General features: G+C 40.5%; 4 protein-coding genes across 4 annotated transcripts in view; 3 read left to right on the top strand and 1 right to left on the bottom strand.

Annotated features, from left to right (window-relative positions):
- Sb (Stubble) overlaps positions 1-15,712 on the bottom strand; it is a 73,058-nt gene extending 57,346 nt beyond the window's left edge. Inside the window, exon 1 of the mRNA XM_069055789.1 lies at positions 15,582-15,712. The gene's annotated coding sequence lies outside the window, so the exon portion shown is untranslated. The remainder of the gene's footprint in view (positions 1-15,581) is intronic.
- LOC138136504 (glutamate receptor ionotropic, kainate 2-like) lies at positions 2,569-7,755 on the top strand. Its single transcript, XM_069055706.1, has 11 exons — positions 2,569-2,749; positions 2,800-3,295; positions 5,153-5,351; positions 5,404-5,664; positions 5,714-5,935; positions 5,981-6,187; positions 6,236-6,597; positions 6,645-6,852; positions 6,899-7,127; positions 7,168-7,283; positions 7,333-7,755. Exons 1-11 carry the CDS (start codon positions 2,680-2,682, stop codon positions 7,657-7,659), a joined length of 2,697 nt encoding a protein of 898 aa, XP_068911807.1. The 5' UTR covers positions 2,569-2,679; the 3' UTR covers positions 7,660-7,755.
- Positions 7,776-11,427, top strand: LOC138136503 (glutamate receptor ionotropic, kainate 2-like). Its single transcript, XM_069055705.1, has 11 exons — positions 7,776-8,027; positions 8,143-8,704; positions 8,753-8,951; positions 9,002-9,250; positions 9,300-9,518; positions 9,570-9,776; positions 9,830-9,914; positions 9,964-10,240; positions 10,287-10,720; positions 10,772-10,887; positions 10,939-11,427. The coding sequence occupies exons 1-11, from the start codon at positions 7,937-7,939 to the stop codon at positions 11,296-11,298; spliced, it is 2,799 nt and encodes a 932-aa protein (XP_068911806.1). The 5' UTR covers positions 7,776-7,936; the 3' UTR covers positions 11,299-11,427.
- Positions 15,378-23,322, top strand: LOC138136565 (cilia- and flagella-associated protein 43). The gene is made up of 17 exons (XM_069055787.1): positions 15,378-15,537; positions 15,590-16,018; positions 16,071-16,278; positions 18,546-18,665; positions 18,718-18,990; positions 19,040-19,282; positions 19,329-19,649; positions 19,711-20,588; positions 20,636-20,876; positions 20,928-21,347; positions 21,400-21,701; positions 21,751-21,945; positions 21,993-22,227; positions 22,278-22,550; positions 22,598-22,741; positions 22,802-23,076; positions 23,131-23,322. The coding sequence occupies exons 1-17, from the start codon at positions 15,512-15,514 to the stop codon at positions 23,264-23,266; spliced, it is 4,719 nt and encodes a 1,572-aa protein (XP_068911888.1). The 5' UTR covers positions 15,378-15,511; the 3' UTR covers positions 23,267-23,322.
- Positions 23,323-24,973: the final 1,651 nt, after the last annotated feature.

Here is a 24,973-nt window from a genome sequence, read left to right as displayed (position 1 = left end):
GCAGACCTCAGTTTGTCAGTTAGTCTGCTAATCTTTGGCACGACGCTTCTAATCTTCTTTTTGTGCGAAAATAAAAAATGTACCAACTGGTAACTTTTATGCTTCACTTGGAACACTTTTACTCATCTGCTTCAAACGCACAGAATGTTTGGTCGCGACCTGTCTTACGTCTATTTTCTTCTATTTGTTTTCCACTTATTTACGGAAGATTATATTTTGCATTAGCATTGCAAACATCGTTGTTTGGACTACGGGACATTTATCAACGTTGCAATAGAAATTGGTCTTTTACGTCTGGAGGTCTTTAATTACCGACCAATAGCCTACAATTACATTTACAACCATCAATTACAAATACATATTAACTAATCAATCTGCATAATTATTTATGTACAAGAAAATTTTTGCAATGTAAACAGCAATTTCCGTCAAGTTGTTTAAGTATCATTTGCATAATCAATTTAACTTATCTGTCTCAATTTAAATTTACCTCTTAATGAAAGCTGCATTCAATAAAATTATGTATTTGGTAAGCGTTTTTAATGCATTCAGAATGACTGAATCACGGGATGTTCTCGGAAAAAGTCTCACAAATACATTTTTCTTGGATATATCAAGTTCGGTATTTCGTCAACGTTTACTTTCTAGGATCTGGGATCAACGAAGGGATATAACCTTGATGTCATTTCTAGAATTCCACAAGACAGCTAAATAGTTATCTGAATGACAAGGAAGAAAGAAAAAAGAAATAAACACAAATGGAGAGAGAAATTAAATTTGAATATAACGTTCTCAAAATTAGAGTGTCAAAGTAAGCACGTTTGCCGTTACTAAGGTCACGTTTTGAAACAGTTTACTCTCTCAGTGTCTCCTTTTGACATACACTATTTTCCGGTAGTGATTCTAAGGAAATTATTCTTCGAGATATCCTCGAAATATTTTTCCAAAAAAGTCCTGAAAGATGCCTTTTTGGCTCATTTTTGAAGCAAATCAACAAAGTTAAAATCATATTCCATGTCAAGAACATTCCTGACGATTAAGGAAATTATTGTTGTACAATTAATATTAATAAATAAATTTTTCTGATATACAGGGTGTCTCAAAAGTACCTCATTTTCTTGAAGGTACGTCATCTAGGGATGTGATAGAGTACTGGAAAAATATTTTTTTTAAGTTCTGATCCTCTATTTAGGAAATATTAGCAATTTTAAAATATAAAAAAACAGCATTGTAACCTGAGAATTACTTAATTACCCACCTTTAAGGTGAAATGCAGTACTTTTAGGACAACCTGTATGTGTTGTATATTCTTCCATTTCAACTTGACGTTTTCTTAAAAATTTCAAAATCAAAAACAGTCAACAAAGAAAAAATAATCTCGTGATAGACTACAAATATCTCAAGATGAACCGAATCCAATACATTGAATTGGACAATTATTTTTTAATTGGTTCATTTTACGTAGAATGACCCCATAATAAATACTTTTATAAAGACGAAAAAACCTTTTATGCTTTGAGTGAGTATTAATGGTGAATCGCCCAGACATGATTGAGCTTGTCATTCCATGTGGTTTTATTTCTCTTTCTAAAGTAATTAAAAATCAATGGAGATGAGGATTACAGCTGTGAAGATTTCGATTGTGCATTATACTATTATGCCAGTCATCAATTACTTTTTTAACAATATTATAGGATATCTTTTTTTTATTCATTCCACCTCGATTGTTCTTTTGCAGTTTTCGTATCTCTTTTTCTAGACAGCTTTGAATGGATTCCACTTTAACGACCATTGTTTTGCTAAACATTTGGCTAACCACACTTTATAAATGCAACACAGATTTCTTTTCCTCGAAGAACCACTAACATCCATTTTTTTTTTTTTTTTAGAAAGTTTCCTAAAAACTGTCTCTAGTAACTTATCGTACATTTATTAAAATATAAAATCTCATTACGCAATTAAGTCAAACATGTAATATATTTTATTACCGCCCGTGCGATAATCCTATTTATACCACCCATTTCGGACTTGTAATGACTTACTTTATCGCACAGTTATTACCAAAACATTACATTATTGTGATGCCTAATAATAATTACACAAACTCGGCCTGCGGCCTCGTTTAAACTTCATATGCACGCTATAATGTCTATATCCCACTTGTTGCGTAAATAACTATTTTCCAACTAAAAATTAAGAAAAAAATCTTGTTCTGGTCTACATAGACGAAGGAAAAATAAATCATATCTAGCCGTAAAATAGAAAGTTACAACAAATTTTTTATAGAACACGTTTTACACGAATTTATTTTTATTGTTGAAGAGTACCAGATCGAGCAGTGTAACTCCATCCCGCTATAAATAAAACGGCGACGACGCATTTCCATTAAATTCCAGCACATCCATTTAATGACCAACCCTGACCTTCTATTTTGACGGATAAAATAAAAGTGATCCCTGACGGGTGGAGAAATCCCATTGCGTTCCCACCTAATTAATTAGAATGCACGCCCCTTGTAATATTAATGAAAATAGAATAAAGTATTTTTGTTTCCGAAAATAACTCAACAGTTCATGCACACCAGTCGAGTTTAAGACTGTACGCCCATGTGACGACATACTGCATCACCATCGAAAAATCATTCATTAGTCTAACACTCACGATGCCGAAATAATCACCATGACCAGTCGAGTGCTCCTAATTTTAAGTGTATTAATGTGTTGTTGCAAACCCGAAACTCTTAAGATTGGTGAGTACCACCCTGTTGTCTCGTGCGGTGCTCATTGCCATCAATTCGAGGGGCCATATTCGACATCGAGGCCGAAGTGAAAGAAAAAGCGTTCCAACTGGCGATCGACGCCGTCAACACCAAAAGAACCGGCGACGAGCGGTACCTGGAAGGGTTGGTGGAGTACGTACCATGCGACAACCCTTTCAAGGCCATGGTAGCAACGTGTCGTCTCGTCTCCAATGGTGTCGTCGCTATCTTGGGGCCTTCGTCTCAAGACAACGCCCAAATGGTGCAGACGATCTGCGACGACAAGGACGTACCGCTGCTGGATGCGCGATGGGTGGGGCGCCCCAAGGGTCCTACCATCAGTTTCTACCCGCACCAAGGGGTGCTGACCAGGGTGTACATGGAGGTGTTGGACGCTTGGAATTTCCAAGATTTCGTCGTTCTCTACGAGAACGACGACAGCTTGAAGAGAATGGGGGAGTTGCTCAAAGGTTATGACAGTAAAGAGCACCAAATCGTGGTGCGCCAGCTGGACAAATACCAGAATGGAAATTACAGGTGAGGTGAGGATTCCAGAATGGTCGGTAAGAGCTTGGCAAATGTCCAACGGCTCTCCGCTGTTAAAATAGATACGGATTTAAGGCAATGTAAACAAATAACAATGTAGCACACTTTATAAATCGCGAAGTGAGAGGCAAAGACGCGGTAGAATCATTTGAGGTGTTTGCAATTTGGGGAACAATCGAAACAGATAAAACCCCGATTTTCCAATGAATGAATATAGATTACTGATGTGAAATGATTTTTGTCATAAAATTTTATGACAAGAGGTAAATATAGAAATTACGAAAGCTAGTTCACATGTCTGCGAAATGTTTTATGACATACACTGTTATTGGTTTTTGTTGTAGTTTTATGAATAATTTTATTGCTAAACCTAATCTGCAAAAATAATGGATTTCGAAAATAACGACATTGTCAAAAATAAATTCTACAAATTCAGTTCAATTTGTGCAATCGATATTGCAAAATGAAAAGGTGTTCTGAAATTGGTGGTACTGCTTCTGTTTCTGACATCAGAAGTAGAACTTGACCAAGATTGTGTCTCTTAATGGAGAAACAAAAAGAACTTAGAAGAAAAGTGATCTAATAATTGAAAGACCTCCAAAAAGTACCTTGTTAGTTGTGAAGCGTGAGATAAAGCATTGTTATGGTACTCGCTTGCTGACCATTTTGCATTAACAATAGTAGCAACAAGTCTAGATTTTGAGAAAAAAGAAGCAATAATCTTCTCCCTACACATCTAGATTTCTTAACTTTTGATAGTTGATCTGTAGGAAATATCCATTGTGGTACCTTCTAGATTCTTCTTGTTATCAATCTTGTATCTAGAAAGAAACACCTGATTTTTCAAAATACTCCAAAACAAACATTCCACTCTTTCTGATTGTAATTTTGTCTTTTGGGGGAATCCACAAGGTATCAAGTAGGAGCTCCTGAGATCTCCAGAAAGTACCTTATTAGTTTGATGCGCGACATGAGCAAGTGCTTTATTTTTTGGTGGTCATCACCTTCTAAATTTTCTTTGAAATGCGTCCAGGTTTCGCTATTGCTAAAATATCGTAGAAGTACTTTATTGTACTTCTGTACTATATTTTTGCACTTTAGTTTTCTTAATTCTCAAGCAGGAATCGTGCAAGATACTCTTGTAGTCGTTCCCATTCCCAAGGTACGTCTTGGTACCTGTTTTCTTCAGTAATTGCAGAAATTTCTTAGAATTCGTCCAGAAAGTGCTATATTAGGAGCAGGACGTAAAATGCTAATGATTTCTAATTTGTTTCTGATTCTGACTTCTGATTGAGATATTTTATTTTTCTTCTTGTCGAGTTCTAAGATTTCTAATTTTTCTATTCCATTTCTTAATCCACACTTTTCTGAATCAATGTATTGAGTTATTTTCGAGAGATTTTAATTTTCCGTCGAAAAGGTTTCTATCCTGTGGCGACGTAAATTAGCAGGAGTCGGACAGATGGCGCAATGTTGAAACTCTTGCATATAAAATTTCCTGCAGCTGTATTTACAAATCCCTGCATCTAGCACGTTTTAGAAACCTAATGGATCTTTATTTTTAGCTAATATCATCGTCGTAAAATTCAACCAAAGCCAAATAAATAAATCAAACAGGTTTTATAAATGCACAATCTTATAGTTTATTTCGCGTGTTTTATGTTTGTGAAAGAACAAAATCAAATAAGACTTGATTTGTTATAATTCGTAATAATAGAATAAACTTCTTAATTCTATTATTTCCGGTTTCATTTGCCAAGGAAAGTTTCAGCGTGTTGTAAAGAAATGCATTCATATTTCAAATTTTCTATTAAAATAGTTAAGACGACAAGGTTAAATTTAATTTAGGCCGACGTTGAAAGAAGTGTGGCGATCCGGAGCAACCCATTTCGTCTTGGACTGCTCCACCGAGATCTTAGAAGAAGTGCTCCTTCAGGCCCAGCAAGTGGGTCTGATGACCAACAAACAATTCTACTTCATCACAAATCTAGACATGCACACTTTAAACCTGACCCCATTTCAATACGCCGAAACCAACATCACAGGAGTATAAAGCTCGAATCCGAAATGATGTCAGATTTCACCAAGACATATTTCAGATGCGCTTCATTAACCCTGACACCCAACAAATCAGAACCATGGGCTTCGAGCTTTACAAAAACGAGATCAACAAAGACATTCATTTGAGCTTCATCGCAGCTTGGAAGCTTCAGTTGGAAACTGCTTTGATCTTCGACGCTGTTACCATGTTTGGAGAAGCTTTGAGCAACTTGCCCAAAAATTTCGCAAGTCCCATTTTGGACTGTCAGTCTGCTCAGACCTGGATGTATGGAACAACTCTGATCAACTTGATCAAAGGAGTGAGTCAGGTGTGTTCTATATCACTTTTGGGTAAATTGTCTTTTCAAGATTAAGTACCCTGGACTTACTGGTCTCATCCAGTTCGACACAACTGGATTTAGATCTGCGTTTGGTCTGGAGATCATCGAGTTGAAAGAGGGTGGAATCACGAGAACAGGAAACTGGAGTTACTCAGAAGGACTGAATATTAGTCGGGAGTACCCACCTGCACCACCTCCTCCTGTTGAGGGTAGTTTAGTGAACAAGACCTTCGTGGTGATCACTTGCTTGGTAATCTGGTCACACTTGCAAATCGCTTTCTGATTTCTGATTTAGACAGAACCGTACGGCATGCGAAAGGAATCGTCGGTACCTTTGCATGGCAACGAGAGATACGAAGGGTTTGGTATTGACCTGATCGCAGAGCTTTCCAAAGAACTGGGTTTCAACTACACCTTCATCATCCGCGAAGACAAGAAGAATGGAGAGTACGACGAAACCACCAACGAATGGAACGGAATGATCGGAGATGTCATAAATAAGGTAGGTACCAATCATAGAGGGAAAATCTAGAGCAACCAAACCTTCCAGAAAGCTGACCTAGCCATCACCGACTTGACCATAACTTCTGAACGCGAAGCAGCAGTGGATTTCACAACCACTTTTATGAGTCTCGGGATCAGTATTTTGTACCAAAAACCTAAAAAAGCTCCACCGAGTTTCTTCTCTTTCGCTGACCCCTTTGCTGTCGGAGTTTGGAAACTTCTAGCAGCTGCGTTTTTCGGCGTTTCCATCGCTCTCTTTCTCTTGGGCCGCATTTCGCCCAGCGAGTGGCACAATCCATACCCTTGCATCGACGAACCCGAGTACTTGGTCAACCAACTCAGCCTGAGAAACTGCTTCTGGTTCATGACCGGAAGTCTCATGCAACAAGGTTCAGAAATTGCACCAATGTGAGTCACCAAAATCTTCAAAATCTCAACTACATGTCCAATTCTAGCGCGATTTCGACCAGAATGGTCGCCGGAATGTGGTGGTTCTTCACTTTGATCATGGTATCTTCGTACACGGCTAATCTCGCAGCGTTTCTCACAACTGAGAGTCCCGACAGACCCTTCAAAGATGTGTTCGAACTTGCTGATGTTGCGGAAAAGAAGGGGATTCAATTTGGAGCCAAAATAAACGGTTCCACGGAAAAATTCTTCCGGGTATTTGACCTGTCCTTCCTTTCGCACCTTCTAATTTAAATTCTAGGATTCCAAGCACATAGAAGCTTACCAGAAGATCTACCAATACATGAAGGACCACGAGGACGACGTGATGGTCAAAGACAACAACCTAGGTGTTGTTAAGGCGGAAACCAAGAACTACGCTTTCTTCATGGAAACAACCTCCATAGAATACGAGACGCAAAGACGTTGCAGTCTGACTTCAGTGGGAAATTCTTTGGACGAGAAGGGATACGGAATAGCCATGAGAAAAAGTAAGTACCACGAAGTACCATTACTTCTAATTCTGTCCAGACTCCCCATACAGACGGGCTTTGAGTACCACGATTCTCAAATTACACGAAGAGGGTGTCATAGCAAAACTGAAGAGAAAATGGTGGGAAGAAAGACGAGGAGGGGGTCAATGTCCTGTAATGTTTAATCGAGTGAGGGTGTACCCCCCTAACGTTTGAGTTTCAGGACGAGGACGAAAAATCAACAGAAGCAACTCCTTTGAACCTCAAAAATGTGGGTGGAGTCTTCTGGGTGACCATAATAGGAACTCTGCTCTCCTGCGTCATGGTTTTGATCGAGCTGTCCTTGCACATCTTCAAACGTTCACTTTTGACCAAGCAGTCCTTCAAGCTGATGCTGATGGAGGAACTGAGATTCTACTTCAAGACCTCCGGAATGGTCAAACCCGTTTTTCACAACCACTCGGGAGGAAGCAGCGACAAGACTGAATCGAGACTCGGACAAAGACGACCTTACGGATTTATCTGCGACGAGCACTTGACACAATCTTGACGTTATAATTTGTTCATCAATAAAATACCGGCGCTTGTCTGACATCTTGGGCCAGACGGGCGCTCGGTGCATTTCATTAAAACATTTTTCTTTTAACTGTTTTTGTTCTAATTTTAGCGAAATTTCCAACGCAATGTTTAAAATGATGCCAAAAAATTAAGGATAGTTTAAAATAGATCGACGATACCTTCGTTCAGTGGACCGCACTCTGCGATGTCTCTTAACAGTGCACCGAAAACGTGGTAAACTTTCGATGGTGATTTCGATGTGATTAATTATGTGGTGCGTCTGGACAATTATTTTCGTCGTTGCGACACAGACTCTAGTTTTACGCGGTCAAGACGCCGAAAAAAAAACAGTTATTTTGGGTGAGTACTCCGTACAAATGAGACAAATTCCACAAACCCTTTAAAAATAGATCACACTTGCACAAAACTGCAAACCAAACTATCCAAACTGGATAAAAGCGATGCGTGCTTTTAGGTGGGGTTTTCAGCGACCACCCTTCGAGAAGTACTTCTTCAGGCGATGACCCTGCTCCAGACAACGAAGCTTTGCTCACTGACGAGCAAGCGTTCATGTTTGCCGTCGATTTCATTAATTTCGAAATGCAAAGCAACAGTTTCTTCAACTTCCAAGGTTTAGTCAAAACTCCGGAGTACCACACCAAAGGTCCATTCCAAGCAATGCTGACAACTTGTTCTCTGATCAGCGAACACGCTGTGGCTATCTTTGGGCCAAAAGAGCACGAAGACATCGACATTGTCCAGTCAATTTGCGACCACAAAGACATCGCCCATGTCATAACCAGATGGATGTACAAACCACCGTACCAACGAAGCATCATCAATTTCTACCCTCACTCTGAGTACCTGACCTCGGCGTACTTCAGCGTGTTAACTCTGTGGGAATGGAAGAGTTTCACGTTGTTTTACGAAGACAACGAGAGTCTTTTGCGACTGGGTGATCTCCTGAACTTGGCCAAAAATTCCGGAATAGTTGTCAGCGTGAAGCAACTTTCCGAAGAAGAGAATGACGTCTACAGGCAAGTCTCGATTGTTTAAAGTACAAATTACAAAGGAGTTTCTGACAGGGCGTCTCTGAAGCAAGGAGTGCGTTCGGGGGAACGCAATTTCGTGATCGACTGCAAGATTGAGATTTTAGAAGAGGTACTACGGCAGGCCCAGCAAGTCGGGATGATGACGAGCCACTACAACTATTTTATTACGAACTTGGACATGCAGACAATAGACCTGGAACCTTTTCAGTACAGCGAGGCCAACATCACTGGAGTCAGTAGAGCGATTAGAGCTTCAAGAAGTACTAACTCTTGCGTTTCTAGATCAGGATCTTCGATCCCGAGGCCCCTCTAGTCCGCATAATGAACATGACGATAGTCAGTACTGTCAATCCGAATTTCGACGTGCACCAGATGAAAACAGAAACCGCCCTCATCATCGACGCCGTCAACGTGGTGGCAAAAGTGATCGACAGCAAACTGTCTTTCAGCGAGGTGGAATCCACCAATGTCAGTTGCAACTCGCTGAAGACTTCCAGCCACGGCTACAGCATCTCCAACCACGTCAAAACGGTTACCACCGTTTTCTAGTTGGCACCGTCTTATCGTGGTTCTGTTGCAGAGCAAGAATTTGGGAATGACCGGCGTGATCGAGTTTGACGGGGACGGATACAGAAGCAACTTCAACTTGGACGTGGTGGAAGTGCGAGAAGACGGAATTGTCAAAATAGGCACCTGGAACTCGTCCAAAGGCCTGATCACGTCTGAACACGTCGTGGAAAATGTGTACAGCGACCCTGACGGACTTCGCAACAAGAGTTTCATAGTCATCACGTGTTTGGTGAGGTGATTTTTGGTAGAATCTTCGGGAGTAGGTGTGTGGGATTTGTAGACCGACCCTTACTGCATGCTGAAAGAGAGCTCTGTACAGTTGTTCGGCAACGACAGATTTGAAGGCTTCGCCATCGATTTGATCCACGAGCTGGCTGTGATGGAAGGGTTCAATTACACCTTTCTGATCAGAGACGACAAGACCAACGGGGCCAAAAACGAAACAACTCAGAAATGGTCGGGGATGATCGGGGACGTCATAGAGGGAGTAGGCGTCGAATTGTCATCATCTACCTGTGCTCAATTGAGACATTCTTTTAGACAGCTGATTTGGCCATCACGGATCTGACCATCAATGCGGAACGAGAAGAGGCGGTCGATTTTACCTCCCCATTCATGAATCTCGGTACTCCTACACACACCTCGTCCCATTCAATCTGACTTATCTTCTTCAGGAATCAGCATCCTGGCGAAGAAACCCGGAAACGCTCCTCCAAGTTTCTTCTCGTTTGCCGACCCTTTCGCTTTGGACACCTGGACCATGATGGCTCTCGCCTACTGTTGTGTTTTCGTTTCGTTCTTCATCCTGAGCAGATTGTGCCAAGACGAGTGGACGAATCCCTACCCTTGCATCGAAGAACCGGAGTTTCTGATCAACCAGTTCACCTTTCGCAACTCGGCTTGGTTCGCAGTCGGCAGTCTCTTGCAGCAAGGAACCGAAATCGCTCCGATGTGAGTGGTTCGTTGTGATTTTTCCATTTGCTAAATCGCGTTTCAGAGCAATCGCGACCAGGATGCTGTCAGGGATGTGGTGGTTCTTCGTTTTGATCATGGTCTCCACGTATACTGCAAACCTGGCCGCCTTCTTGGCAACGGAAAATCCGATCCATCTGTTCACCGACGTTCACAGTTTGGTCGAAAACATGGACAAACACAAAATCAGGCTGGGGGCGAAGCTGGAAGGGGCAACTGAAACTTTCTTCAAGGGGAAAGATGATCCCACGTACCAAGCGATCGCGCAATACATGGCCACCCACAAGGATGACATGGTCAGGGAGAACAAATACGGTGTCGAAATGGCAGAAGGAGAAGGCAACTACGCCTTCTTCATGGAGTCGATCTCGATCGAGTACGAGACTCAACGACACTGCGGGCTCCAACAGTACGGCAAACTTCTAGACGACAAAGGATACGGAATTGCCATGAGGAAAAGTATCACCTTCTAGAATTGTCCAAGCAAATTCTTCTCTAGTCTCGTTTTAGATTCCACCTACCGCAAGAAGTTGAGCACTGCAATACTCAAACTCCAGGCTTCAGGTGAACTCGACAACCTGAAGAGGAAATGGTGGGAAGAGAAACGAGGTGGCGGTGTGTGTAGCGTAAGTTTTCCACCAATTACAAACATCCCAGACTGATTGTTTTTCTTGTAGTTGGTTGGCGAAAGCAACGAAGCCGATTCTTTGGGGTTGCAGAACGTGCAAGGTGTGTTTTATGTGACAATATTTGGAACAATCCTTGCTGCTTTCTTGGTCGTCATCGAAATGCTCGTGGCCACGTTGAGGATCAGCAAAAAAGCCAAGATATCGTTCAAAGAGGCGCTGCGGATGGAAATGACGGCATTTTTAAACTTCAACAGCAACGTGAAGCCTGCAATTCAAGAGGGTTCCAAATCTGGAAGCAAGTCGTCCAGAGGAAGCAAATGCTCCAGGCGCAGCAAATCATCCAACAACAACATGACTCGGCCTTATGGTTTCATTCCGACCATCACCAAAGAAGAACTGAGAGATTGAATGGGTTTCGAAATACGAGTACCTTCCAGTTTCCACATTGTAGTTCGGGTGCATCGAAATAATGTCACAATAATTTGTCACTGTCAAATTTTAGAATTTCTTTAATAATATATTGTGCAACAACAATAACGATGATTTCCACTTTGTCCCACTTTTATGGAGATTATGACAAATTCCCATAACAACGAAAAAGATTAATGCGAGGTGAAGCCTCGAAGATCTTTCACAATTACATTGTTAGCATAATTTCGGGCCCAAAGAACTAGGAACTAGGCGAAGACGATTATGTATAGGTTTTCAACGACGATTTCGCCATCGCAAAAAAAAGACCACCAACAAACAACTGAATGAGTCGAGGGGAATTAGGTGCACACAACTTCGTTATCTAATTATCATAAAATTAACGTGTTCGAATGAATACGTATCATTAAGCTAAATAATCGTGAAAGCGTTTTAAATTTTATGCAGCTGAATTTTATATTATTAGAGTTAAAAACTTCTATGTATGAAAACGATAATTACCGCAAAGATAAACATTCATTATTATCTCCTTTCTACATCTGTTAAACTCTCGACTCAAGTTTATTGGTCAGATTAAAAAAAAATCCACCGTGCAGAAAAATATTCCACCTACAGTTTCAACTGTTTTGAAGAGGTCCCAAGGGTTGTGCATGCGTCGCTATGGAAATGCAATGCAATTAATATTGAAACTCGAATGTCAGCCGATGGATTTCCTTGCAAGACTCCGAAAGAAATCTTACTTGATTATAAATCGCGCATTTCTCACTTGTGCTATTTTTTAAATTGCTTATTAATTTTCTAACGGAATGCTGTCCCGAATAATGTAGTGTAGTATTGTAGTGACCCTACAATATTTTTCCATTAAATGGAAAATCATGTTGTGTGTACGTGTATTGTATTTTTAAAAATAAAATTACAAATAAACCAAAATGGTAAAATTAGTACTAGAATATTTATTTTATTTGTTGAATTACTTGTTACTTTTTCCATTAAAATCGAAGCAAGTTTGACTGTTAATAATTCCATGAGCAAAGGATTAAGAGTAAAGTGGTACTAGAGTTTTTTGCTTGTATTTCAACATAGAATCGTGTGATGTAAATATTGTGCACCTTTTTAATACACCCTGTATATACTTATGAAGCGTAAAATTTTCTACAAAATGTGACAGACGCTTGTATTACAGGTATTAGAATTTAGACGTGAGAGACGGTCGTAAGAGCATCGCGAAATACTCCAATTTTGCGAGATTTAGAAATTAGGCAGTTTGCTCCGAAAAAAAATCCAAAAATGGTCCAAAAATGTTAAAAAAATTTCCAGTGTTTAGTTAGGCACTTCTAACAAATTTTTCGTGTCAATTAGAAGTCATTTCCCGTCATTTTCGATTTTTAACGCTGAAAAACAAAATCTGAATTTCCATTTTTTACTAAACTTTGAAATTCTCCCTCGATTGTACTATTTATCGCAAAATTATCATTATCTCTTTGAATTGCAGGTTTTTTGCTCTGTCAAAGATGGGAAACTGGTTTCTTGGTACAACTTACTGTTAGTGTTTATAAAAAATAAATGAAAAACCAGGAAATTATACCCATTTGACCAATTCAAGGAGGGGAAATTTTGAAAAAAAGATTTATTCAAGAAGAAGACAATGATTTCTGGTCATTTATTATTTATTAGAACATATTTAGAGCATATAACAGTCTCTCGATTTTCACACAATTAGAGCTTATTTGTTTTTTTTTTAATTTAAAAAAATTACAAAACCTATAAAGAAGATTTATTCAAGAACAAGACAACAATTTTTGTTCATTTATTAGATCATATTTAGGGCATACTGGGTGTTTTTGAAATGCGTGCAGAAATTTTAATCACGAGGTAAAATTTCGGCACATTTTAAAAATACACCCAGTATGTCATGTTTTATAAAATGTACACCAATGCGAAGTAACCTATAGGAAATATGCTTTAAAACAAGGAAACCGCAAATGTGCAGAAATTTTACCTACGAGGTTGTTTGACAACGTATAGGACTAAAAGCAATTAAAAAAAATTGTAGCTCAAAAAACAAATGACATAGAATTTTTTAGATATTTTTTCCGAGTTCTACATGAAACCAGTAGCTCGTGGTTAAAATTTCTGCACGCATTTCAAAAACACCCTGTAAACAGTCTCTCGATTTTCACACAATTGGAGCATACTTGTTTTTTTTTTAATAAAAAAAATTACAAAACCTATAACCGAAGAAAAACAAAGATTCACTTTCAAATCATTTTTTCTATTCCGTTCAGTGAATTGATTTTAAGATTTCTTGTTTTTTTTCCTTGACTTTTTAAACGAACAAAGTGTTGTAAACAATTCCCACATAATTATGTATTTTTTCTGATGATGATTTCCAAATTCAGAAAAGATGTTTAATTTTTTTCGTCTGCCGTTTTAATGCACTTTAATTGTTTATAAAAATTACAACGTCCAGATACGAATAATACGAATAAATGTACAATCTAATTATTTGCTAAAAAACATTTCTTACATTTCTTCCATGTCTTCATTCTCGAAATATCCGAAATGTATTGAAATAAAATTTTTCGAAAAAAAAATATATACAGGGTGATTTTGAAAGTTGTGCAGATATTTTAGTCACGAGCTACTGGCTTCATGGAGAACTCGGAAAAAATATTTAAAAAATTCTGTCAAAAAATAAAATGACATTTTTTGAGCTACAATTTTTTTTAATTGCATTTAGTCTTCTACATTCTCAAACAACCTCGTAGGTAAAATTTCAGCACATTTTAAAAATACACCCTCTATATCATATTTTATAAAACGTACACCAATGCGGTTTCCTTGTTTTAAAGCATATTTTCTATAGGTTACTTCGCATTGGCGTACATTTTATAAAACATGATATACACGGTGAATTTTTAAAATGTACCGAAATTTTACCTACGTGGTTGTAGGACACCGTAGAAAACAAAAAGCAAATAAAAAAAATTGTAGCTCAAAAAATAAATGTCATTTTATTTTTTGACATAGAATTTTTTAAATATTTTTTCCGAATTCTACACGAAGCCAGTAGCTCGTGATTAAAATATCTGCACAACTTTCAAAATCACCCTGTATGTACAGGGTGAGTCTGGAGGAACAGCTGAAACTCCATGAGTGTATTTACACGTGAAAATAATGTTAAAAAAACTCACATGTTCTTATTCGATTTTCATTTGTTTTCAAGTTATCGCGTAATAACAAATAAAACATCAACAATAAACGCGTTCTTTTATTAAATGTTCAAAAATACTGCCGTTGACCTCTAAACACTTTCACACAAATGAAAATCGGATAAGAGTTTTTTTTTACATTATTTTTACACTCATGAAGTTTCGGCCGTTCCTACCGACTCACCCTGTATAAAGATCATTTTTTAATTACAGTCCAATGGATCAATTAATAAGCAGAATAACTGTCATATTGCTATTTCTTTTTAACATAATGTAAAACAAGCATTTGGGGGGGAAACTCTGCGCAGACAAAATATTTCAGTGGCGTAGCAAAACCGGTCACAGCAGAGAATAGCGGTCACAGTAACAATCAGCTGATTGGGAATCTGTTGAATACCCCCACCAACTGTCATATCTCATCGCGGCCTTACTTTACGTATTGTATTAAGCCCGTTCCACTATGCATCTCGCTTTAGCATGTGCGATTAGAGCAAGACGCGAGTTGTACGTATTAGCGACGTCAGATTTTTATTATACAACGAAACTACGACCGCTGAGAACAAAAAATCCAACTTTGAAACCCCGATTTATCAAACCTTGCCCCCAGCCAGCACACTTGTTGCGCCCTTTGACAACCCCTTCCCTGAACTTCCCTCTAGACAATCGATTTAGTGTAAGTGCAGCGATTTTCCAAACGTTCAAACTTGCATTAATTGCAAGTGTGCATGATACACTTCGACGAGGAGCTCTGGCAATAAAAACTAAAAATGAAACTGCACCCTTTGACATTTCGATAGCGAACTTTGCAACAAGTCAATTAGAGGAATCGCATTTCGCCAACGCAATAAAGTGTCAAGCCTGAAGATCTGCATCATGATTGGACCTCCTGGCTTCGATTGCCTAGCCCTCATCGATTTAATTTGTTTCTTAGCAACTCGATTTAGTAACTGGTTTGCGTCAACACAGAAGTGTCATTCGAGATGAAAGTGACTGATAACGAAACGCGGTAATCTTCCTAACGAACACTAGTAATTGGTCCATTACACTGACCTTTGCAGATGGGCGAAAATCGGAGAAATCTCGAGCGTGTCCTTCGTGGGCAAAGAGGTCCTAGTCTACGGCACCGGCTGCCACCTGATCTTCGTCAACTTGAGCACCACCGAAGAACTGATCTACACCGCAAACAACGCCCGGACCGGCGACGGGATCCAGTGCTTCGTGGGCCACCGCACCCAGAGCATCTTCGCCTTCTCCGAGAAGCGCACCAACCCCACAGTCTTCGTCAAGACCTACCCCAACTTCGAGGAGATCTCCTCCCTCAAAGACAACGCCCCGCGCGGGTACGTCAACATCGTGTTTTCCGAAACTTCCTTGATGGTGACCCTGGGGGACCTGCCGGACTTCACCCTCACGGTGTGGAACTGGAGGAAGAACGAGAAGATCGCCAGTCAGGACACCAACATTCGGTTGTGCGACCAACTGTTGAAGTACGACAACTGATGGACTGTCCACGCGAATTCGCAACTCCTTCTGCTCTAGGTGCAACCTCAGCAGTCCGGTCTTCGTGGCGCAGTTGGCCATCGACACCAACCAACTCCACGTCTGGGACATCTTCATCTGCGGGAAGAAGTGCATCTTGACCCAGCACGCGACTCGGCTCGACCAAGAGTGTGACCCTTTCACGTCGGTGTTGTGGACCACGGAAGGCGGACTCTTCGTGCTGGATTCCAGAGGCTGCGTCTACACGGTAAAAATCAAAATCAAAACAAATCAAGAGTCGCAGACTCCCAAAGATACACGCTCTTCCATTTACGACCGGAAGATTTAATTAGATAAAACAACATTGTTAGCACCATAATAACTATAATTATTAATTTGTTAATCACTGTTATCCTCCAGTTTTATAACGAGCTTAATGAAACTGATGCCTCGTTAAGAGCAAGCCCGACAATTGGGTAATGATAACGAACACGTATATCATTATGTTAATAGACTCTAAAACAATATCTTAACACATAAATAACAGTTGAATGTAGGTCGGTGTATAATTCATTCGCTTGGACTCGAACACTGTAAACAAACTGAACGATGTAAATTAAAAGAAATTTTTTGTACCCTGAATTATCGAAAAAACTTGATTGCTATATAAAAGAGAGCGCAGATGAATTAAGATGAGATTTGAGATCATCTCTGAACTTCCTCCTTTAAATCAAATCGCATTCAATCATATCGAATAGATCTGTACGAGTTATTGCTTAAAATATACCATACTAACAGTCTATTCAATGGTGAGCCCTCGTAAACAAACTTGAGCGTCAATAGAAAATATCTTTTGCAGCATTTCATTTTGTGTCGTTATCGTTTAATCTCAAGCAAAGACGCCGACCAATAATACGCTCAAACGCAACTAGTTGCCTAGACTCTCATCAAAGGAAAATACAGACATCAAAAATAGTTTTGTATTGATGTTTTCAGAGAAACTGCACGATTCCCCGTAAAATCTTGATGACATTTTTGTTCGAAAAACGTTGTGTACTAATTGGGAAATTATCTGATGATGTGTTGGCAACGAAAAGCTAATTTTCATTGAAATAATCTTAAAACGGGAAAATTTGTATGTATGTATGCATCACATGTCCGCTCGTAACTACAAAACTACTGAACAGATTTTAGTAGGGTCTTCACCATTACTTAGAACGTTATTGAACCTATGTTTTGATGTATAAATCATTGCAGTATCTTGCAAGGGGACCGAGTTGTAACGCAAAAGATGAACCAAGTCGGAGAAGTACTGCGGCAAGCATTCGTGAGCTAGCAGCGTGTCTACAAGGCAACCTAAAGTAGAGTTATATTTTTTTTATAAATCTTGCAAATGTTGAATCTTCGATGTATTCAGAACAAGATTAAATTAAGATACATCTTAACTTAAAATCGTCCGGTCCATACTTTTCCAATTGGACTTGAATCTGGTGACACCAATGCCTTCGACATCCTTTCGGCATATAAAGACGGCGTTTCCTGAAAGTTCTAGTCTAGACCAAGTCTTGTCAAAATTTTTGACCCACTTGTATAACTTGTTGGCTTGTTCCTGGACCACGATCGACATGTCCTGGAAGTCTTTCTTGAAAGATCTGTCCAGGAATTTGTCTTTGACTTGGAAAGACTCGACGTGGTTTCGGCACTCGACCACCGAATCGTGCAAGGAAGTCATCAGTTTGTGTAAACTTGACACCACTTCGTCGTTGTCGGCGATTTTTTGCCTAAAAACAATCCCTAAAGAAGACCGCAACGAAATCGGAAACCACCAACAAAATCGTTTGTTCCTGAAGGAGCATCAGCTTGCGCGTGTGTTGGAACAGCTTCAGCCTGTTGATCTTCAAGCTCTCTTGAATCAGGGACGAATCCACTTGCAGAGTGGGACACTTTGCCGTATTCCCCACGCAACAGTGTCTTGTACCTCTCCCTTTCGCTGTTCAAGAACTGTACTTTGTCCTCATAGTCGCGGACAGCTCGCAAGTCGTCTTCGCTGTAAGTTTCTGGTTCTTTTTCACTCCGGAAGAAGACCTTCAAGTGGAGGAGAGAAGCATGTCCAAAAATGTTCTTATCATGCACTTGGGCAAAGGTATTTCTTTGCGTAGCTCGTCCTCCCATCGCACCTTCAACACGCTGTTCACTATGCCCATCAGAGCTCTTTCGCGGAAGTCTTCGGCTAGCAAAAGCTATCGCAGTCTCTCAGCTTCTTCAGTTTTGGCACCGAAGATAGCTTACCCGCTTCGTGAGATGTAAAGCATGATGGGAATCTCTTGGTCTTTGACTTGTATGATCGCCTCTGAGAAATCATTCAGTTAACTTAAAATTGTCCTGTCCATACTTTTTCAATTGGACTTGAGTCTGGTGATCCAACACACCGACAACATGAACAACTTGAATAAAACTACACTACTAGTTGCTTATTCAATTTGGACTTGCACCAATAATAATCTAGAGCATTTCATTGATCTTTTCCATCTGTAGATGTTCCCCGACCACCACCTGGAAAAGGTCATCGAGTGTACACACCCGGGTAAATATTCCACTTCCTTCGCTTGGTACAAATTTGGTATAGCTGTCGCAGGACCCAACAACCAAATAAGGGTAAGGCACAACACATCTCTTTGTTCAGACTCCAAACATTTTCCCCCCAAAGCACTACAAAAAATCCGGCACGTGGTCCATGGACTGGTCAATGGTACCACCACAACCGACGTACAAACTGTTCGCGAGATTCGAGTACCTGATAGCAATCACCACGAAATTTGACTTGGTGCAGGTCTTACCAGCACAGAACGAGTTCAAATATGTGAAACAGCACGAAACACAATTCGACGATTTCTGTCTGATATACCCAACTGGTCAGTACTTGTTGGCGATGGTGCAAGAACGCACCGTCAACTTGTACAAGATAACCACAGGAGAACTGGTAGATTGGTAGAGAAGAGTCGCTGTCGATCTTGACCGGAGAGTTTCAGATGAGTTCATTGGAGCTGAACGGACGCGCGATCTTGGTGACAGAAAATCCAAAATTTCCTTACGCGGCGATCGGTTTTGAGAGTGGTGTGGTCAAGCTGGTGTCAGCTTACAACCCCGAGAAGATGGTGAAGATGACTAGGTTTTACCTCACCAAGCACCCCATCAACAGTATTTACTTCAACGAGTGTGGAACAGTTTTCGTTGTGGCGAATCTTAAAATAGGACGGTTCTTCATCATCGAGGTAAAGAAATCGAATCAGTTTGTCCAAAATTTAAGTCTTTGTCAAGGGACTTCCTGGTGGTGAGATGGAGATCATTGCTACCTACGACGCTAGACGTCAAATTGCCAATATCATGATGGTGGTGTCGCAAGACTGTTATAGGATCTTCACGATTCCAGTCACGTCGAAAAAAATTGTTGGTGGGAATGTAGTCGTCAGGTACTGCATCATCAAGAACAAAGGAACAGATGTGAAGGAGTACTCTTTCGAAGAAGGGAACTCGTTGTATGTGAGACTAGTGGCGACATCAGGAATCAATCGGGACCGAATATTTTATGCTATACCATACCATGGAAAAACCATTAACGAGGTTGAGATCAAAAGAGGAGTAAGTTGTGACGGTACTGCATGATAAAGATGTTGTAACAGCTTTGGTTTGATCTTTGAAGGACACCGTGGCCAAGATAAGCAAAAAAATTGTAACTGGCCACCAAATGCGCGACATATTCTTCAGACTGGACAAAAGAGTGGCGCTAACTTGGGCGTCGGACGGTTTCGTAATAGCACGAAGCTTCGACTTCACCAAAAACATCGGAATGGCTCTGCCGCACCACAGGATGCAAGGCGGAGTGAAGAAGGCTTACGTGGGTCCTCACGAGAAGCACATGGTGTCGTTGGGCCGCGACGGGGTCCTGGTGTGCACCAACCTAATGGAGAAACAAGTCAATCCCAAGCTGAAACAAGAACTGGAAGAGATACTGCAGTCTCCCGACTACAAACTCTTGTTCTCGAGACGCACGACAGGATTCATTCCTAGAGGAATCTACGAAGGCAAATGCTACCTAGAGGTGCAAGAGATGAGGAAGTTGGAAACGGAACGCCTCAAGTGCCATGCGGAACGCCAGGCGATTTTGTACGAGTTCGCACTGATCCAAAGAGACCTCCAGGAGTTGCTCACCGCGAATATAGAAGGACCGGAGAACGAGAAGCTCGACTTGAAAGAGTTCAACATGAACACGAAACTATTCGAGGAGAAGGCCGAGTACCACAAGAAGCTGCGCAAAGCGACGGAAGTATATCTGAGCCATCTGATAGACGCCCACAATCAGATCTCGGACTACATGATTGCCAGTTACTGGGAGAAGATGAGGATTCCAGGGACCGCGATCAGAGCGATCTTTGCCAACTTTGAAGTGAACAATTACGTGTTGCTTCCGGAAGACATAAATCGCGAGCAGATTCTCGAGTGGATCCGGTGCCAAAGGCGAATCGAGAGATACTTGAACAATATGAGTTCGTTCCAACCTTGGGAGCCCATAGAAGAAGAGTACCAAGACATAGTGTGGTAATTCACATGATCATATTATTTTTTAGGAAGCTGATCGAGATGATCTCTTCGAGACCCAGTCTGCCTGTCAAGGATGAACACCTGGCGGTGTTATCGAAGCTGGAAATCGACGCACCAGAGATTGAAGAACCCGAAGAAGACGTCGAGACGAAGATATCTTTCTCTGGATCGGATTTGGCCAAGTTCATCGAAGTCCAAGACGTGCACTACCTCCAAAACGAGCTCCAGACGTACCTCCAAACTGAGCTCCAGTGGCTCATCTCCAAGGCAAAATAAGGTCGGTTTTTTGGATTTGAGTGTGATAGGTATGATTTCCAGAGCGACTGTTACAAGCTGAGAGAGTACTTCAACGAGAAGTTCAACACGTCGATGACGCAAAAACTGAAAGAGATGAGCAACATCAAACAGAAGAACAGTCGATTGCGGCACATCGTCTCGGAACTGAATTATTTCTCCGAGGAGAAAGTCAACATGACCATCGAGGACCCGACTTGGGAACAAATCGAGACGCCAGAGGCGATCATACATGTCAAAGACGAAGAGGTCCCGATCACGCCTTACATCTCGCCAAGCGAGCAAGCTATCCTCGACGCCAAAGCTGCAGAAGCTGAGCGACTGCGACTGCTTTTGCTAGCCGACGACTTCCGCGAAAGAGCTCTGATGGCCATGATGAACGGCGTGCTGGAGGTGCGATGGGAGGACGAGCTACGCAAAGAAGTGCCTTTGCCTAAGTGCATGGTGAGACAATTTTCAACATGCTTGTGTCCTTCAGTACAAGATTTTCTTGCAGGTTGAAAAAGAACCAGAAGCTTACAACGAAGACGACTTGCGTGCTGTCCGCGACTACGAGGAGAAAGTACAGTTCTTGAACAGCGAAAGGGAGAGGTACAAGACGCTGTTGCGTGCGGAATACGGCAAAGTGTCCCACGCTGTCAGAGAGAACATTCGCAAATTCAACGGACGATTGAGCGACTTGCTCCTCTTAAAACTGCAAGTGGATTCGGCCCTGACGCAAGAGAGCTTGAAGATCAACAGGCTGAAGCTGTTCCAACACACGCGCAAGCTGATGTTCCTTCAGGAACAAACGATTTTGTTGGTGGTTTCCGATTTCGTTGCGGTCTTCTTTAGGGATTGTTTTTAGGCAAAAAATCGCCGACAACGACGAAGTAGTGTCAAGTTTGCACAAACTGATGACTTCCTTGCACGATTCGGTGGTCGAGTGCCGAAACCACGTCGAGTCTTTCCAAGTCAAAGACAAATTCCTGGACAGGTCTTTCAAGAAAGACTTCCAGGACATGTCGATCGTGGTGCAGGAACAAGCCAACAAGCTATACAGGTGGGTCAAAAATTTTGACAAGACCTGGTCTACACTAGAACTTTCAGGAAACGTCCGAAAGTCAACCTGCGTTCGGTTAATTCCGCCACGTCCCTAAACGAACTGAGCAAATGTATCTTGTCGAGTGGCAAACCTCCACACACTTTGAGCAACGAGTGTTTGGAGTTTTTGAAGCAACTAGACAACCTGGATATGTACATTGGTGTGCCTACAGTGGTCGACGAACACACCTATGCCCTCATCTGCAAGCACCGCAGACTAAGAATCGAATACGAAATCAAAGTAACCAGTCCAAATAGAAGACAACTCTTCTTCTAAACCAGTTTTTCTAGTTGAAAGCCGCCCAGACGGAAGTAACCGAAGCCGAGACCACTTCGTCGCACTTCCACAAAAGACTGTCCCACAAGAAAGAAAGAGGTGCCAAGATGCACGCAGAGCTGACCCACATCAGAAACGAACTGATACACATGATGTGCGACAGCGACATGCAGATAGTTCTACCTCGTGGACTGATAGAAATCCCTTTGACCGGCACTTTCGAGGACTTCGAGGATGCCGTCTTGATATGCAGAAAGGATGTCGAGGGGATTAACAGGATCATACTGGTGAGAATGTAGTGTAGCAACTTGGAACACTCACAATGTTGTTGTAGGATTTCGGCGAGAAAAAAATCAAAGCCCTCCAGACGGCGATGCACTTCCGGCGAAAAATTTTGGCGTTGGAATGGGAGCACAAGAGAATGAGGATGATGATTCAGGACTTGGGGGAGAAAATTGTAGACATCGAAGGTGTGAGGGTGAGTCAAACAAAACACTAGCTTGGGACAAAATGGACATGGAATGACCTACTGTTACAGTTGACCAAAGAGATTCAATTCTACTTGAAATGCAAAGACAAAGAGAAGACGATTCCGTTCGAGACGGAGGTGGACATGATCAAGGGTTCGTACGAGAACACGATCCAAGACAGAAAGGATAAAGTTAACAGGATGAAGAAACAAATCAATTCGATCAGGGCACATGACAAAGTTGTCGACGACAAAATCACGCAACTGAATGTCGACGTGTGCGAGTTCAATTTGATAAGAGATAGGGAACTTGACGAGAAGGAAAGAGCTGTTATAGATGAAAGGTGAAATGAGATAGGTGTTTTGTAAACTGTTTATGCAAATTGGTACTGTTCTAGAATGAAAACATTGCTGAAGAGGTCTAAAATGGTGCAACATATACAAAACAACCACCATGAGATACTGATGCTACAGACGGAACTGGAGTTGCTGAGATTGAAGACATTTCCGACTCTCAAATACAAGGTTTTCTAGATTTTCTTGCGTTGTTTTATACTTTTTGTAGTCGAAAATATAGTGAGTGGTTCAATACAGTTGTGTGTTTTATTTCCAAGACTTGGCACGATTGCAACAAAACCACCGTAAATCCGTTGCATGGAAGTCGCAATCGCGCCATTTTCGTTTCGTTTCATTTAATCTGATAACTAATTTTCCAGCGCAAAGGCACTTCAAGATTATTTCAGATTATTAATTGCCAAAGCAATAAAATATCAGCTCTTCGAATCAGAACTGATTCGTTCATTGCGTTTATACAGCTTCACCTAGCGAGGTTAATTACTGATATTCGCTTTATCCGTGATTTCGGTTTGCACACCTTGAACTTGAATGTATGCTCATGATGGTTAATCAGCGTAATACTGCCAACCACCGAATGCACTAGTGCTGTAATGTTGCTTAATGGAATTTTTGAAAGTTCGTTTTGACGGAATTTAATAAAACATTCGCGCAAACAGGAAAATCAGTTTAACAAACGCGAGTAACAGGTTTTTCGTTTTCAGTTTGGATTTTTTACACTGTGGATAACGTTCGAAAAGCTACGTCTGTTAAAAATGGTCTACAGAAGGGATTTTAGCAGTTTTTAGAAGTTTTGTCTGTCTGGACAGTGTTTGAATTTAAATATTAATCTCGAAAAGAGACAATCTTGATTATGTTTTGCACTTTATTTCGTCCAAATAAGGCGTCAGGGAGCTCCACAGTAACAACAAATCTGTGCCGAGTATATCGCGCTGTAGTAAGCTCGCTTTGCTTATTTCCAATAATAATCAATTCGGTCTCTCTACCTTTTTACATTACAATCACAAACGACAATTTTCAATTTAACTCTTACTTTAATTCCTTTGTGGTCTAAAATATGATTATTTACCCGATTTAGCTACTTATTTTTCTTTAAAAGGACGCATGAGTTGTCGAAAGGAGTTACGTAGATCTTTGGAGAAACTTTCAAATAAAAATGCAAAAGCTATGATGTAATAAAATATTTAAAATAAATGAATAGGTCGTTCCAAAAAAGTTAAGTTAGGTTCAATTGCGATAGAGCCGCGAAGCAAAACGACACACTTTAGATTCGAAGAACTTGACAAGGTAACAAAAGAATTTGGTTCAAATTTGTTGTAGGTAATCAACTAAAAATCAGAATTACGAGTTTTATTAATAGATTTCACCCATTTTAATTTGACAGTTGTACCGAATCTTTTGTTTTTTTTAACCAGCTGCATTCTCAAAAAATTTTCATGCAATATAATGATTGTACTGTTTTTGTTGGAAAATAAGCTAACTTGTATAATCACACCTATAAAGTTTTAATGATGTCGAAAACATTAGTTAGTAGTTAGGACCTAGGAACAAAGTTGTTTCAATACAAATTTTTTATTAGGTCTGCTGAGTAGCACTGAGAACCAAATTCATCACAAAATCCGTCGTTGAGAGACAACAACTGTGTAAAAGGGTAAAAAATACAAATGTAAGTTAGTTCAGTGGATTTATTAGCTCAACCCTGTAGATGACAGCACATCATTAATCCTTTTTCTAGGAGCATTATTTGGATTTCTACTGCATTGCGCAGGACTTACCTAGTATTTAAAATGTATCGGTTCGTGATTTACTTCCATTTTTCACTTTTAACCACAACAAAATGAACTCCATGATAATTTAAAAACCCATTGACATTTAAGACTTTGTTCT

Source organism: Tenebrio molitor, chromosome 8 (genome assembly GCF_963966145.1).
Source record: "Tenebrio molitor chromosome 8, icTenMoli1.1, whole genome shotgun sequence".
Lineage (NCBI taxonomy): Eukaryota > Metazoa > Arthropoda > Insecta > Coleoptera > Tenebrionidae > Tenebrio > Tenebrio molitor.
Note: the sequence above shows the minus strand (reverse complement) of the source record. Positions and strands in the feature narration are given on the sequence as shown.